Source organism: Lepidochelys kempii, chromosome 10 (assembly GCF_965140265.1).
Source record: "Lepidochelys kempii isolate rLepKem1 chromosome 10, rLepKem1.hap2, whole genome shotgun sequence".
Classification (NCBI taxonomy): Eukaryota; Metazoa; Chordata; order Testudines; family Cheloniidae; genus Lepidochelys; species Lepidochelys kempii.
The window spans coordinates 72720900-72738745 of NC_133265.1; the positions used below are offsets into that span (position 1 = coordinate 72720900).

Here is a 17846-nt window from a genome sequence, read left to right on the forward strand (position 1 = left end):
TGGATGGAACTCAAAGAAAGGTGTTTAGACAGTGAGGAAGGTTCGTCCAGTGGTTAGACTCAGGGCTTGTCTACAGTACGTCTACACTCTTGTCTACGTTGAGACTCAGATTCAATTCCTGCTCCACTAGAGGCTTTGTGTGTAACCTTGGACAAGTCTCTTAAGTCTCTCTGCACCTCAATTCCCCATCCCTAAAATGGGGGAATAGTGCCTCATGACTTTTAATGTATTTACCTTCACAACTCCTCCGTGAGGTGTTCAGATGGTATGGTAAAGGGGGACTATATAAATTCCTGAGATAGTCCTAACAGTCTGTCTTCTAAAAATCTTTATCAACTGGTAAAGATGTGGCTAGAAATGAGGAAAATGTTTGCTTGATGATGTGAACAATAGCTGCTGATTTTAGGAATGGGAAAAGAAAAGTTGTGTGTCGACAGCTTAAAATAGCCCACAACAAAGGCATAATTCTTCATTCAGACTACCAATAAACAGCCAAAAAGAGCTACAAGTATGAATCAATGTCTGGAAAACACACCTTATAGTAAAAAGAAAAGGAGTATTTGTGACACCTTAGAGACTAACAAATTTATTTGAGTATAAGATTTCGTGAGCTACAGATCACTTCATCGGATGCATGCAGTGGAAAATACAGCATCCGATGAAGTGAGCTGTAGCTCACGAAAGCTTACGCTCAAATAAATTTGTTAGTTTCTAAGGTGCCACAAGTACTCCTTTTCTTTTTGCAAATACAGACTAACATGGCTGCGACTCTGAAACCTTATAGCGAGAGACGACGGAAACTCAATCTATTTGATCAAGAGAAGATTAAGAGGTGAAACGATCACAGTTTTACAAGTACCTGTATGGAGAAGAAACTGCTGCTGATAGACAGTTCTTTACACTAGCAGACGAGGAATAATGAGATCTAATGTTTGGAAGCTGAAGCTAAACAACTTAGACGACAAAGAAGGTGCAAATTTTTAAGTGAGGGTGATTAACCATTAGAACTGAACAACTTACCTAGGGTTATGGTGGATCTTCATCATTTTAAATCTTTAAATCAAGATTGGATATCTTTCTAAAAGAGATGCTGTAGCTCAAATAGGAGTTATCGGGTTGATGTCGAAATTATTGGCTTGTATTATGCAGGAAGTCAGATTAGATCAGAATGATTTCCTCTGGCCTGGAAGTCTGGGAACATGACATATCTTACTAAAATATCAGTATTGGTAGAACACATTTCAGCAAGATAGAGGAATTGCAATGTATTCTCTGCTGAAATATTTCAATGCCACAGATTTATGGAAACCTGGAAAAGGGAATTCCAGGGCTATTGATGTATCTGACTGAAAATATAATGAATTTAATTATTTTGCTTAACACCAGATCAATTTCACAGTAAGTCAATGGAGTTATACAATGCTTGAAACCCAGTATAAATGAGAGGAAAATCAGGTACGCTGTCTCTGGAGGACAGAGTACCTGATGTCTGCCATTTGCTGGAATAAAAATGCCCTGCAATCCAGCCAGAAGTCTCAGGCAATCGGTATGAAACTTGGATTCCTTAGGAAGCTGTTCTCCTTGTCATAGATGTGTCAGTGCATCTGCCTCCTCAACCTGAAATGTTAACAGAGAAATCTTTTGTGACACTCCAAGGAGACCTAAGACTCTCGCTTCCCTGATCCCAGGCACTGAAGCTTCTCACTCTGTCCTATTAAGGAGGGAGAAGAAAGATGAACGCAATTGTTAGACCCATGGTCCATCTCCTCTGATATCCTGCCCCTAACAGTGACTTGTTGCACACTTCAGAGGAAGGTGCTTGTTCTTTGTTTAGTCATGGAAGCCGTTACTAGGCAACTATATGGACTAACCTGAATGGAGGGCTGGTCAAGGAATGGAAAAACTAGTTTGAAATGAAAACAACTTAAGCATTTTTAGTAAGTGTTTGAAATGGACCCTTTTCAGTTTAAAGAGATTTAAAATGAATTATTTTAAATATGATTGCAATAGCTTATCAAACAGTTATTAATTTCTCATTGCCTTTTTGCAACCCTCCCAGCTTTTCAAAAAGGCAATTTTTCAAATGAAAAATGAAGATCCTTCTACTTTAAGCCAGTTAGTGGTTATCTGATGCCCTGACTGATGATGGGGGAACATTTTCAAAAGCACCAAGTCCCATTTGAAAAAGTGACACTTTCAATCAGTGCCTAAATCACTTTTGAAAGTGGGACTTGGGTTCCTGAATCATTTAGGCACTTTTTATGGCACTTATCCTATATCCTCATAGAACTGGAGGCTAGAAGGGTTTAGCAGCTCATCCATGCTGACCTTTGTCACAGATCACTACCCAGCTACCCATACAAAAAGCCCAACAAGCAGAATTTCCAAATGCAAGTACTATCCACAAAAACCAGAATTTCCCGTAATGCCTGGTCCACATACCAGTGGTTGGGGAATTAATAAGGTAAGAAACCATGATAGAATATGAGAATGCACACTCAAACTTGAAAAGTATGCCCTCAGAGAAAAGCAGGAGCTCAGGTTTTTGCTGCTGGGCGGAGAAGGAATGTGATCTGTAATGGTAGAAGTGCTATGCAGTGGTCTTTAAAAGGAGATCTCTTGACACTAGAACTCCTGGAGCTGGTGACAATGTAAAGCAAGTGAGGATTAGAAGGAGAAATGGTCATGCATATACCTTAGAATAAGAGCTTGTCAGGGGCATAGAAAGCGGTATTGGGAGTGGATTTCCATTCTCATTAATTGTCTGCCAGCAGCATAACTTGCTTTTGGTAGGGTTCTTAGTGGCTGAAAGTCCCTGTTTTCAGACACATAAAAGCAAGTGCATGACCAGAAACGAGATGGGGCTGGATCCTCAGCTGCTGTAGCTCATTGTACCCCTACTGCACTCAGCAGAGCTATGGCCCTTCACATTAGCTGAGGATCTGGCTGTATTGTCCACAGTTCCCTTTTTTGCCGAGGCTTGTGTTCAAACAAACTTCTGCACGTTGCTTTCTCTCTACCTAGACTTTCCTACTGGGCCCTTCCCCATGGTATCAGAATATTCCCCTTCCCCCTTCCCATTTTCCTGATGGGAACATCTAACATTTCTGGTCTTGCTCCTAAAAAACATGGGAACATCTAACATTACTGGTCTTGCTCCAGTAAAGCAGGTTGCACTAGGAGAAAAAGTCACAAGGGTCCAAAAACTAGAGCGAATTGTAATGCTGGTAGCCTGGGATCCACCCCCTCTCCCTCCAAAGTGCCAGAGGGAGCAGCACCGAGTTGAACCACGCCGTTGGGGAAAGGAGCTGGCTAATGGCTGTTCTCGAAAAAAAATCTCTCCATCCGATATTTCTGGGGTCTCTTACACGCTAAGGGCAGGCACCCCGCAGTCAGTATATATAACCAGCCGCCTGGGGAGTGCTGGCGCGAAAGGAGACGCCACCGATGTGCAGGGGAGCAGTGGGTTTGCCTGAATCCTTGGCTGGTGCCCGAGAATTGTCTGTTTATTGTCTGGACTCTGTTGGTCAGCGCCAGGGCGCTGGGGGTCTGCCTGGGGTTGGCGTGGGCTAGGGAGCGGGGGTCCACCAGTCAGTGCCCAGGAGCTGTGGGCTGCTGGGTGCCAGGGAGCGGGTGGGCAGCTGGAGGTCGCCGGGGCAGCAGAGCTGGCTGGATCCGTTCAGCAGCTGGATCCTTCTTGCCACCGTGGGGAAATGGGCTGCGATGGGCATTGCCCCTTGCTAAGAGCTGCCGCGGGGACTCTGGGAGGGGCTGCATCGCTCCCTGCCCTGTCTGTCCCGGGACAGGCCAGCCCAGCAGCCCCCTTAGCCCAGGCTCAAACCCCTTTCTTTGCCCCCCACACAGCCACTCCCCGCCCTCCGCCGGCTGCAGCCGCAGGAGGAGAGGGAGCGCGCTTGGCTGGAGCCGGGCTGGCGAGAGGGAGCGGCGCTGCCAGCCCGTGCGCGGAGGAGGAGAGGAAGGAGGGAGGGAGGCAGGGCTAGCGGAGAAGGAGGTGGGGAGCTGGCCCTGGCAGCCAGAAGAGAGGCAGGGGCCGGGCAGCGGCCGCTGTGATTGGCACACCCCGCTCCGGCAGAGGCGGAGGAGAGCAGCCGGGGACGCAGGAGCCCCGCTGCGCCCCTCCAGCGCCTTGGCAGCCCGGCAGCAGCGGGAGCCGGGAGCTGCTGGGCGCCGGGAAGCGGCGGCGGAGGAAGGATGCAGGGGAAGAAGCCCGGGGGCTCCGCGGGCGGCGGCGGCGAGCTGCAGGGGGACGAGGCGCAGGGGAATAAGAAGCGGAAAAAGAAGGTCTCCTGCTTCTCCAACATCAAGATCTTCCTGGTGTCCGAGTGCGCCCTGATGCTGGCCCAGGGCACGGTGGGCGCCTACCTGGTGAGTGTGTGCCGGCCCCGGGCACGGGGCATGTCTAGGGACAGCAGGATCCGCTCCCCCCGCCCCCGAGCAAGAGGCTCTCAGCAAGTGCTGCAGAGGGGATGGAGAGCCCCAGCCATCGGGGAGGGGGCCGGGAGGCATTGGCGCCCCAGATTGCAGAGGGGAAAGGGCCGGGAGCTAACCCTGGGGCTGGGCTTTCGATCCTCAGGTAGCCTGATGCGGTATGGTCTCCCCAGTGCCGGGGCTGGCCGCTGCGCCCTGGCCCCGGCCGGGGTGACCCGTCTCCGCTAAATCCACTCCTGCCTCCGCTTCCTGCTCTGTATTTAGTAGCGCCAGAGCGGTGTGCTCCTCGCTTCGCTTCGTGTCTTTCGGTTCTCTGCTAATTCCCCGCCAGTAAATGGGAGACAGACAGACACACACGCGTAATTGACCGAACACTTTCTGTGCGTCCCACTTGGCAACCCGCAATTGTTCGATGCAACAGACAAGCTCGATGCGGTGAAGTGTGTGGCCCAGATCTGGGCCCCGGGCTGTATGGGTAGCGGTTTCCTTTTCCCCCCTCTCCTCGAGAGCCATCTTCCACTGCGGCGGTGGCTAAAGTTACAATACCTGATGAACGGCTGCAAGTCGCTGTACTTTCTCCGGCTAATGCTTAAAGGTGAATTTCCTATCGGCCGCTTCTGTGAAAGTGTTTGATGATTGCAGAAAAAGACGAGGGGAAGTGGAAGGGTGTTTCCGTTAACCCACAGCAACGTGGCTTGCAAAATCCCAAGGGGGAGCAATCGTGTTTAAACTGTGAAATGCTTGGCTGTTGTAAGTGACTCAGCACTGCTGAGGGGTTACCCTTCTTCTGTGTCTCTTGTTCGCTTGCCTGTCTAACTCTAGGGAGACAAGGGGGCTGGTTTCCAAACCCAAGCGCATTTAATGGGCGTACAGAATAGATCGGTAGGGTTGCTGGGTTTCCAGCTGGCCGGTAACTGAGATCAAATGTCACAGTGCCCGAGTTCTGTTGAATAGATACGAAGTAGATAGAATAGGGCATTTATTCCATCTCCCCTGTGTTACTGGTATTCCTTGTGCTAGTCAACACTATCCCAGATCTTTACTGTTAGGTAAAAGTGCTGTAGATTGTCTATCACAGAAGCTACATAATGAGGTCTGTTGTTATGGGAAGGTGCAACACTCCCTGTGTCTGGTATCAAAGGCAGAGGTAATAGTAAAAGAGTGAGAAAATGATGTACGTCAAACTGAGTTTGCTTTCTGTGTGAACAACTTAGGGACACCTTTGTAAAAACACGCACACCCTTGCATATGTGTTGGGACAGCCTCCGGAAGTGAAACATATTCTTCTTTCAGTGTGTGTAAATATGAGTGGGATTTTTTTTTTCCAAAACAGTCTAGGTGATTTAGGGGCATAGATCCAATTGAAAGCCCATGGCACGTGCGTTTCTAAATAGGTTCTTGAAAATCTCTCTCATCCCGCATAGTATGGTAGACCGTAAGTAACTTAAACCGATATGTAACTATAATAAGCACCATTAATATGCCCTAGCATATTAAATAAAAATTTGCAGTTGTTTCCATGTAGCAAAGCATGTAGCTTTATATATGTATAATAAAATGCACCACACTTTACATTCAGCAATGAAATCAGATTATATGAGCTTCTACGGATATTTAATGTTTTAAGTGACAGATTGTGCCATGCTTTACTCACACTGAGTAGTATCTTACTTCATGGGTAGGTATGCTGATTTCAGTGGGAGCTACCTGTCAGTGTGAATGAGTGAGGCACAACCTGATGCTAGACTAATAAACCAAGGAATAATATACCACTTAGATGGTCTCGCTTTCAGCGGCACCAGTAGAGGGAATTCATGTGAATTTTTACGATCGTAGGGGTTTATGCACATCCATCACCGTAGTATCTGAATGCTGACCATGTAAAATCAGTAGCAACAGTGAAGCTCCAGATGGAATTCAGGGAGACTCTGGCACCTCTGCCTTTTGGGGGTATAAATTCGACATAGGCCCTGCTAAATTTTACCCTCCTCCATCTCTTTTAACAGCATGCTATCGTCAAACTTTATCTTGTACAGGAGGATATCCTGCATTAACACCCAGCTAGATCTATAAACAGTACTAGACAACTAGCCAATGAAAAATACCACAGCGTGAACCAAGGCCAGTGATTAGAGCTGCTGCTTTCCTGTATCACTTATTATTCAGCCTCAACAAACACCAGACAGTCTTTAGTACAACTAACAGATGCAAATGTGGAATTTCATTTGAAGAGCAATATATAAATGGCTGCGTCTACACTAGCATTTCCCCACCTGCGCTATCACCTGTGGAGCTGAACTTGTCCCTGAGCATGCGTGGGAAATGTTTCATAAAATACTGATGTCAAGGCTGAGGACCTGGTCCTTATTCAGACAAGGTGTCCCAAATCCTATTCTCAGTAACAGTGGTGAAAATCTGGAGTAACTACTGTACATTGAAATCAGTGGAAGTACTACAGAATTGCACAGAGGTGGCTGGGAGCAGAATTTAACCCATTGGAACTACTCATACGAGTAAGGACTATTTGCATGAGCATGCATGGATCGCAAGACTGAGCCCTGAGTGACAACTCTGGCTGAGAAGGAAGCCACTGAGAACAGAGAAGGAAAAGCAAATAGGGAAATGCTATGTGGTATAATTACAATATGTAATACTGCTGGGAAGTTGAATAAACTCCTTATTTTGCCTTGTTAGAAATAACCAAATAACACATTCATGGTTCCATTTTGCTTGACCACATAACTTTCCTTAGTTATTTGTAACTCCTGGAGCCGGGGGGGGGGGGGGCGGAATTACCTTTTAGAGGGGGAGTGACAGACTGGCTTGCTCAGAATTCATTTCTGCTGTGTCACACACACAGTGAGGATGATTGGAAAACTTAACTTCTGAAAAGCGGGGGGGCAGGAGCTTGCTTGTTAGGCCTGACTGAATAACTCACTCCTGGCTGTGCTTTGCTTTGACACTATGGAATTTGCTAGTGGTCACTGGTTTCTTAGGGAAATAAAAAATGTCTTACATATGTGCAGATTCTGCATGTGTATTATCTAATCTTATTTACATACCCACACAAGCATGAGCTGTGTGTGTACATGCTCTCTCCAGCCATCCTGTAGCTGCTGTGTTCACGGCTCTCTTTTTGTGTGTGTCTGTAAAGCACCATGAATGGCTATGATTCTATAGTAATCATCTATATAGCTCAGTCGTCCTGCTCAGTTCAGTGGCAAAATACCCCAGGACTCCAAGTAGTAGATGTATATGTTTAATCAGACTGTCTCTTTGAGATTATATGTGAAACCTTATGGAAAGTTTGATGGTCATTACCTTCCAGAGCATTTGTCAGTTACACTGCACTTGTCTGCTGTAATTTACATATGTGAAATGACTGTGTGTACCTATCCTTATTATGAGCCTGTTTTGCATCGCATATGCAAATGATAACCTCCTCTGCATGCTTAATTTTTGAGGCTGGGGCACGCTCCCTGTTGTTTGCATGTTCGCTGAAAAATTTGTTTGGCTTAGTCAAATTGTCCTGTGTCCTTTTTGAAAATAGAATTTGTCGGTAATTATTTATCGACAGCAGTGAAAGAACAGCTCATCAACGGCAGCCTTTCCTGCTGCAGATGGCTGCCAACAAGTGGCTCAAGATTTTAAGCAGCAACTGGAAAAGATGGAATTTTTTTTCTTCTTCTGCAGCATAGGCCCACAGGTGAAAACCGAGATTTACTGTCTTTACTTGTGTGTATGATGAACAAAGTGCCAATAGCACGAACAGTGAAAGCCCGGAGCCAAGATCTTTCAAACAAATGCAGCAGTATGATCAGTCATGCTGGCCATGCGCAGTGACAGTGATTTAGATGAGGCTGATTCAGATACCTTGGCAACAGTTATTTCCCTAAACTCTTACTTTCATTATATTTTGGAATAGTTTAAGTGGAGATAATGCAGCAAGTGCACCTGATGGTTGATCACCAAGATGTTTTATCGCCCTGCCACTCAAATCTCTGCATAACTGGTGGTGAATTCATTGCTTTAGCGTACGAGAAGAGATCTGTTTGACAGCCAACATCTGTGGAGCAGGAGCACAATTTAATTTTCTCTCCTCTGTCTTTAGCCTCAGATAGCTCCAGTGCAAACTGACCTAGTTGTGAGGACATAACATCTGCTGAAGTCAAGGGCCGTTTAGATAACGGGCATACATATGGGAAATATGTTTGAAAAATACTATGCTTTTGTGCACCTGTTTTTACAAGGATCTACTGAGATGTCTGTTTGCTATAAACAGCTTTGAATGCAGTTATTCATGTGTTTTGTCGAGTGATGGAGGAGGATTGGTTAGCGTAAAGGATGCAAAGGAAAAATAACTTTTGGAACCTCTTAGTATGTTGGAGCTCAAATGGAAATGAATGCAAAACTGGTTTTTTAGTTTCCTGAAAGAAAACTTTAGAGGACTGTACTCAACTCCCTCTGCAGAGCTTTACCATGGAATAAATGTTAGCTGGAGCTGGCAACAGGCCCCCTTAATATATGTGCAAAACTGAGTGTGCTTTAGGTCTGTATGAGATTGGAATGTGCTTGCATTTGGTATCTGAGGAAATACTCAGCCTGTTCTTATTTTTGTATCCAGAATTATGTTACAAAGCTTTTTAAATGCCGAATTCAAGAAGAAATAATCATCAAAATGATTCCAGCAGTGGTATACACAATCAAAAAGCCCCTCAACCAGACTCTGCCCTTAGGCACAAGAATACAGTTCTTAGTGACCAGCATAACTGAGCTGGCTCTGACATCTTTGGCTTGCGTCAGTTTAAAAAAAAAACCCACACAGACACCAACAATTAGCAAACATGGTACTTATTATGCAGTTATTTTACTATAGGTCACTAAGAAAAAAGATGTTCCAGTGATGCAGACATGCTCCAACTCCCATGGGAGGAGGATTTGAATCCAGATCTTCATTGGACATTTCTTAGAAATATTTTGAGTATACTAGCAGTATTACAGTAGCACCTCAAAGTCCCAGTTGAGGCTGAGGCCCCATCACGCTTGGTGCAGTACAGACAGATAGTAAGAGGCATTCCCTGCCCCCAATGTAACTAGAGAAGACAGATAAAAACAATGGGAGGAGGGAACTATCATCCCAATTTTTCAGATGAGAAACTGAGGCACAGAAGCTTGATCCTACGCTCATTGAACTCAGTGGCAAAGCTTCCATTGAGTTAAATACTGCAGAACCAGGGCCCAACTGATTCATCCGAGGTCAGACTGTGATAACGCAAGCAATGGAACCCAGAGCTCCAGACCACTGGCTTAACCACAAGGCAAGCTTTCTCCTGCTAGTTTATCACATAATTTTGATTCAAGTAATTATTTTCCTATAGTGAGAATTTGCATTAAAACTTCTTTCTTAGCAGTGCTGAGGAACTACCTGTAAAGTTAATATGTTTGCCACTTGGGTATTTTTTAAAATAATGTAAAGTGAAAAGAAATGTTTGGTTGGGATGGAATTTGCCAGGAATTGTCTGGTTGTCATTTACAGTTCATTTTTCTGTGATACATCTTTGCTGGCTGTGTTATTTCTGGGAAGCTGTCTCTGATGCGCCTTTTCCATTAGAGAATATTGTCTGTTTTGCAGCTGAAAGTCATTCTGGCACTGAACAAAACCTGCTGGTTTGATAACGTTTCTACTTGTTGTGTCAGGATCCTTCTGATGTTTCTTATTTTGGGGCCAGAGAGGGTCTGTGACTGCAAAATGGGTATCAACCCCATCCAGATCAAGATGCTGGGGATGTTCTTCAAATTCCTGGGGATGTTCAGATCAGGAGTTTGGGTTTGACCCATTGGAAAGCTTTTGCATTGCAAACCACTGCAAATCATTTGCAACATTCTGATCGAGATCTGGGCTTGGATTTTGAACACCCCTAAAGCTTGGGGGAGATCGTATTTGGGATTTTGGTTTGGGATCTTCTTTTACTTGCTGCTAATAGATAAGTATTTATATGGGTAGCATTATAAAGATGAAGAATACTATAGTACGTGTCTGTTCTTTGTCTTTTGCAGAATGCATGTTTTGATTATGGTTTTTGATTAAATGTGTAAAGGATTAAATGTCTGATCCTATAGCAGGCGTTTGGGCTGATTAGTTTCATGAATTAATTTTTTTTTAAGTAGAGAAATGCTTAACAGTAGCTTCTGCTGCTGTTTTCCTTAGGGGCACAACAAGTACTTTTGATCTCTGGAGGAATGATCAGCTGCTTAAAAGTACTAAGAGCCATCACAAGACCAAAGTCCTCTACTGCTTTCCTTGTCTTTGGCCAGCCTGAGCTTCCAAAATACCTTTGCCTCACATATGCATGGCAATGACCAATCATATCTGTGTGTATTTTAATGGCCTGAAGTATTATAAACATAATTAGTGGTTGAAGAGGCCTTGAACTGGACAGCAGAATGAACTGGATCCAAGAGCATTGTGGAGTTGTTCTGTATGTACAGTATGAAAGAAGAATTGTTCTTTTCTTTATGTATTTACCCTGCTTCCAAACCATCCTTTCATACAAGCAAACATAAGTGTATTCCACACACAATTAAAGTAGTACTTAATGGGGCAGATTCTTAGCAAATGTGAACTGGTGTAGCTCCATTGACTTCAAACAAATGCAGGTTAACACTAGATGAGGATCTGGCCAGGTACTTCAATGAATAGCCATACGATAGTATGAAATCGATATGTACTACTTGACAGTACTTTGCACTCTACCTCTCTGCCAAACAAGCCTTTGATTGAAGTAAGTAAGAACTACTGTTTCTATTGTCTAGGTGGGCCAACAAAATTGTGAAGTACTGAGATGTTTTAGACTTACAAGGTTTCATAACTCAGTGGCAGACTGAGAAATAGAACCCAGGAGCCCTGATTCCACATCACCACTATAACCACCAGCCATTCTTCCTCTTCATACTGATTATTTGTATCACCGTATTGATCTATCTTGGGCTTTATACTGCTGCCCATCGTGATGTCTGAGTGCTTTCCATGTAAAATCAATAGCAACAGAAAAGTCCAGAGTGGAATTCATGGAGTCTCTGGCACTTCTCCCCACCAGCAGTACTGCCTGGAAATCCCAACTTGAAATCCCATAGGAAGAGACAATCCCTGTCCCAAAGACCTTACAATCTAAATAGACAAGAGAGACAGAGGAGGGGAGAAGAGTGCAATAATACTTCCTGTTTTAGGGATGAGAAACATGACTTTCCCAGTGGCACACAAGTGTGTCGCAGACCTGGGAACTGAATTCAGGTGTCCTGAATCCAGCAGCCAACAATTTGTTTCCAAGCCCCACTTGAAACGCTAGTATGCTGGTGAAGCTACACATATAATAATTGACCTGTCTGGGGGTAGGGACTGTCTTTTAGCTTGGTTTTTGGAGCATCTGGCACAATGGGGCTCCTAGGCTCTCTCACTTCCAATAATCAAGGATTTCAAAATGACTGCTCATGGCATGAAAGGGAGAACTCAGTAACTAAAGAGACAGAGTTGTTTGTGTATGTATTGTTTTTCTTCCCTGCTGCTTTAGGAAGCAGAAAAGCAAAATGTGTTTTCCCTGATGATGTCCCTTCCCATTTGGCAATCACGGATCTGATTTCCCTGCATTTCTAATTGACCTTGAAATTAACACGTCTTTATCTTTTGTTTTCTGCATCTACCTCCTGGATGACAGCACCACTGTAAGAACAGCATGGTACTTTTGGTTGGTTGTTTGGCTTTTTTATGTCCTACCTACATTATGGACACTGCTATAGAATGGCTATGCCTCTATAACCCTGCTGTGCAGATGCAGATTGGCATTGTCACTGTAGGAACTCCACCTCTCTGAGCAGCAGTAGCTAGGTTGATGGAAGCATTTTTCTGTTGACCTAACTGGGTCTACACCAGGGGTTCCTAAACTTGTCCCGCCGTCCATTGGCCTGGAGCAGCAAACCGCGGCCACTGGGAGCCGCGATTGGCTGAACCTGCAGACACGGCAGATAAACAAACCGGCCCGGCCCGCCAGGGGCTTTCCCTGCACAAGTGGCGGAACAAGTTTGGGAACCGCTGATCTACACAGAGGGCTGGGTTGGCACAGCGATGGTACTCGAGGGCATGAATTTTTTTTTACTGAGCACAATAGCTCTATCAACCGAAGTTTTAAGTGTAGACCAGGTCTTAGCTAACAGCTATGGGAGCACAGAACTTTGTATTTGTTTAGGTCCTACATAATGAGTTACTTTCCCCACAATCCTCCTCTTGGCAATAGAATGGTGGAGATTTTTTTTTTCAAAAATGATTTAAATGTCATTGGAAAGCCCTAACATCATAAACAATCTAAATTCTTCACTTACGTTAGTAATAGCACCTGAGCTTACTGGAAGTGGAAAAATTTAAAACTGCCAGTTTACTGTCACTCCATGGTGTTTATTAAAAAGTTCTTGGACAATGCTGCTTCTTTCGAGGTCCTTATACCACACCAATCACTGTAGTATATAAAGTAATTAAGACAGTTTCACTTTTAGTGCTTGGTGTCTCAATGTTTGTTTCTGCTACTGTGGGGAATGGGAGGAGTTTTTGTAAAAATCAGACCAGGCTGTTTTTATCAAGACTTTGGGGGGAAATTGTAGAAATATTTTTAGTTGGCATTTCAAGTAAATTCTGGGCCAAAATCAAGTTGACACCAGCCCTTTATATCTAGAGCATGTTGCTTTGAAGACTCTATATAGTTATTTGTAGTGCCTGGCAGCTCCAGTTTTGGATCAGGACCCTATTGTACTAGGCACAGTACAAATACAGAACAAAAATACATTTTAAAGTAATGTCCAATTGGCTGAATTTTGTGCCTAAAGTACTTGATGTGTTTTCCCTTTTAATTCTAGATTTGGCATATAATGGTCACATGTCATTAGGCTTGGGAGGATTAGATTTTTATCAGTAAATGCCAATAAACATTGATTTCACCCTACCCACACAAACTGATAAACATCGATAATTGACATTTCAGATAGGCAAAACAATGCTGTTTGAGAACTTTTTAGTTTGATTTCAGCCTTTCTCAGGCTATTTACTGTTTATATTTTGACAGGTGATGTTGACAGTTCTGTGTTTGAATGGTTATAAAGCTTTAATTTTTTGAATCGCAACTTCTGTCATTAAATTGTCTGATTCCCCCAATGTCTGACCCCTCACCTATAATTTCCCACAAATGTAGAAAAATTATATCAATATCAGTTGAAATTTAAAAAAAACCCAAACCTGCCAGGCCCAGATACAAGCATGAGTGGTGATTTGTTCTATTTCAGTTATGTGTGAGTGAATACTTGAAATAACAAATGTTATACTACAGTAGTGGTGGGCAACCTGTGGCCCGTGGGCCGTAGGCGGCCCGTCAGGGTAATCTGCTGATGGGCCAAGATACAGTTTGTTTACATTGGCACGGCCGCCCACAGCTTCCAGTGCCTGCGGTTTGCCGTTCCCGGCCAATGGGAGCCGCAGGAAGGGGCGGCCGGCACATCCCTGCGGCCCGTGCCACTTCCCGCAGCTTCCATTGGCTGGAAATGGTGAACTGCAGCCACTGGGAGCTGCGGGTGGCTGTACCTGCCGATGGTCAATGTAAACTAACTGCTCATGGCCCGCCAGCTGATTACCCTGATGGGCCGCAGGGTGCCCACCCCTGTACTACAATATTTGATCAAAAGCTGGGTGTTTGGTTTTTAACTTTCACAATTCTGTTTTTCTATGTTTCTAGGGTTGCCAGGTGTCCAGTTTTCGGCCCCACCCCAGAGCCTGCATCCCCAGCCAGAGCTCTCACCCTGCCCGCACCCCAACCCATGCCCCAGCTCAGAGCCCCTCCTGAACCCTGAACCTCTCATTTCTGGCCTCATCCCGGAGCCTGCCCCCCGCCCAGCTGGAACCCTCCTGCACCCCAAGCCCCTGCCCCAGCTGGGTAAAAATGAGTGAGCGTGAGGGAGAGTGAGTGATGGAGGGAGGGAGGGGGGATGGAGTGAGTGGGGGGTCAGGTCTCAGAGAAGAGGTGGGGCAAGAGTGTTAGGTTTTCTGCAATTAGAAAGTTGGCAATCCTATTTATTTCACATACTAAGCTATCTCTTCTTGAAAATCTGAATCTATTCTCCCTTCTCCCACCCCCTCACTAGCATCTAAAAAGCATGAATGACTCACTTCACATGGGGTTATTCAGTTTCTTCACTGTCTCTGAAACCAGGTGGCACCATCACTTGGCACCTAGGTTCAACTGTGGCCTGATGTCGTGTGCACTCTGAAACAGATGAATTTGTATGTGAATTCATATAAGCAGAAATGTAAATATTTTTCCCCTTGAGTGCATTTGGAGTCTACTTTAGATTTGGTGAGGCTCAAACATTCTCGGATGCCTATGAGCACCTAAATGCTGGGTGGGCAGAAAATAGCAAGGAAAACTATGCTCCATATGATGCCTAGATTCATTGTGACAAACTGATGGATACACATTTCTGCGTTAAAGATCAGGACAGGGCCCTAAATTTCATGTAGCTACAGGTTTGCTTTATTACTTCCATTCTGTGAGGGAACAATGGAATGAGAAAATACTGTACTACTCAGGTTTACAGCCCATCCTGTTAAACAATGAATGTGTTTTTCATTGAGCTCCAACAGGAAAAGTGCTGCAAATGCCTTTTTGAAAGGGAGGATGTGAATTAGCTGCTACTTCTACCCACTTCTGGCCTCTCACCCACAGAATATAAATTGGCATGACATTAACAGAGGACTAGTGTATTGCTGAGTGTCATTATTACAGAGGAGTTAGGGCCGAATTGTGCGGTCTTCACTCAGACAGAAGTCCTGAAGACCGTGGGCGCTAGGGCCTGAGTGCAGCACCAGGAAGAATCCTCACTGCTGCCTAAGTTCACAGTATGACATATTTGGGCAAAAAGGGCAAAATGCAAATGGAATGTCACGCTCTGCATTTTTCCTTTCTTTTTAAAGAGACACTGTGTGTTTAGAGGCAATAATGTCAGCTTACTTTATATTTCTTGTATCTGTTTGCAGTTATGGTGTAATCCTATTTTGAGGGTTTTTTTTAATTTGCTCCTTTTTTTTAGAAGGCCAACCTTTGTGCATGATGCTACAGCACCAGAGTGTGCCCTGCCCAAAGCTCATGGAATCCCTACTGTAACAAACCAGCTTTCGCAAGGAAAGCTGTGCGAATAACTGATATTTTTTAAGAGGCCTTAACATTTAAAAAAAGTAAAATTGAAGTATAATTTGGAACAAAAATTGTTTGGAATCCAAAATTAGAAAGGATTTTATTCAGATCTCTTGTTTGTTTGTTTTGATCAAAGCAATTCAGCATACCTGACAAGAACTTTCAAAATGTGCGAGTCAACCTGAATCTGCATTTTTTTCAGTGAAAAGTTCCCCCCACCCTCAAAATCTTTGCCTAGCACTATTCGTGAGCAATTCTACAATAACGTGTGTCTGTGCAGCCCAGTGATTGAGACCCTATAATAACAAACCAAATTGTTCAGCCCCGCATTCATGAGCAACTCTACAATAACAAACCTGTGTGCAGCCAAACTATCATGAGAACCTATGTTAAAAAAAAATAAACAAAAATCCCTGCTGTGCATCCACAAGCAATGCTACAATAACAAACTGGTGTGTGTGTGGTCTAGCCCTTACCAGCAACACTGCACAAAACCCATTTGTGTGTGCATACACCTATGTAATGGGGAGTATTCAGAATGCAAAGATTCAATGTCAAGTTTCCAAGGAGGAGTTATAGAAGGCGAGTTAAAGAAAACCATTTGGAAAATTATGAAAAACACCCTGATGTACTTTTAATGTTCATTGAACTCTTCCAGCTACTTTTGTGCCATATTCATGGGGTTTTTTTTAGTGTGAAGATATGTTTACTTTTTGCTTTGACATTTGTATTGTGCACCATTTATTTTAAGATACCAGATTATAAAAAGATCAATAGATAGTAAGGGAGACAGATACAATGTTTAACAGGTGGAAGATTCTTGGTCTCTAAAGATGTGAGCTAGGATTTAAGTTTTCAATCCTATTGCTTGGTTCTCAACTTCTGACTCACCGGCAGGTAGAATTGATTGTCACAGCTCACTTAGCAAAGTCTATCTCAAAGTCACTCTCCCAAAGCTTTACATTTTCTAAACTGTATCCATCCTCTTGGCAAAGTGCGCACCCATAGCTCTTAAGGCTATGATGTCCTTCTAACCTGACCAGGATTTAGATTGGAGACCTCCAAGGACAGGACTGGAAGTGGTGTGAGTGGTTTGATAATAATCCTGATCCTGCTGAAACAGTATTGCGTACATTCCCCCAGTCCAGTGGTGGATATGCTCTTCTGAGAAAGGTGCCATCTTTTGGACCTGAAACGAAAGCCTTAACCACTTGCAGTCACTAAAGATCCTTTTGTACTTTTTGCACAAGTATTGGTATTAACTCCAGTGTCCTGGCCAAATTTCCATTTGGGAAACAGTATTCTCCATCCATGAATTCCTCCTGCAGTTTCAACTGCACACAGTAGTCTCTATATCCTGACTGAAACTGTTGTGTAATATTGCTGTTTGATGCTTCCATGTTCCACCCAAGTGAGAGGTGTATTTCACTGGTGGGCGAAACCATTCATGTGGATGTAACTTACATGTATAGTGATCTTGAATAATTGTGTGTGTATAAAATTTGAGATTCATTGGCGTGAGCAATGCTATATGTATATAAAACAACAAGGAGTCCAGTGGCACCTTAAAGACTAACAGATTTATTTGAGCATAAGCTTTTGTGGGTAAAAAACTCACTTCCTCAAATAAATCTGTTAGTCTTTAAGGTGCCACCAGACTCCTTGTTGTTTTTGTGGATACAGACTAACATGGCTACGCCCTGATAAATGTATATAGTATCTTTCATTTGTAAAGTGCATAGAAGGAATAAATGCTCTTATAAAGTCTTCATCAGTTTAGGTTCTTCATGTGGCATTTAGAAAGACAACATTTATTTGGACTTCTAGTACCAGCAGAGAGAAGCCTGTGTTTTTTGTTTTTGTGCCTTGTTGGATAGACAGTACAAAGGGCAACTTAGTTACAATGAGGCCTTTCAGCCTCTTCATGGGAGACGTGCACTGTGTTTCCTGCAGCATATTGCTGGTTATAATGCAAGCCCTTATGTCTGAAGTTAGTGCAGCTGAGCGCTGGTAGCTTTAGTAGAAGGGAAGCCTTGTCTTAAAGGGGGAATCAAACATATCTTTGGTGGCTGTTCCCTAAGGGCAGTAGCATTAGCTGTAGTAAGATCAGCCAGTTCAGAAGATACTGTAGTTCACAAAATGGATCCTGGGCACTGGCTTAATCCTGACAAC

At 44.0% G+C, this 17846-nt stretch overlaps 1 protein-coding gene across 2 annotated transcripts in view; it reads left to right on the plus strand.

Annotated features, from left to right (window-relative positions):
- Positions 1-4007: 4007 nt before the first annotated feature.
- Positions 4008-17846, plus strand: part of SLCO3A1 (solute carrier organic anion transporter family member 3A1) — a 212497-nt gene continuing 198658 nt past the window's right edge. For both annotated transcript variants that reach the window (XM_073304209.1, XM_073304210.1), the window contains exon 1: positions 4008-4386. In XM_073304209.1, coding sequence (XP_073160310.1) covers positions 4213-4386 — 174 coding nt within the window. In that variant the 5' untranslated portion in view covers positions 4008-4212. The remainder of the gene's footprint in view (positions 4387-17846) is intronic.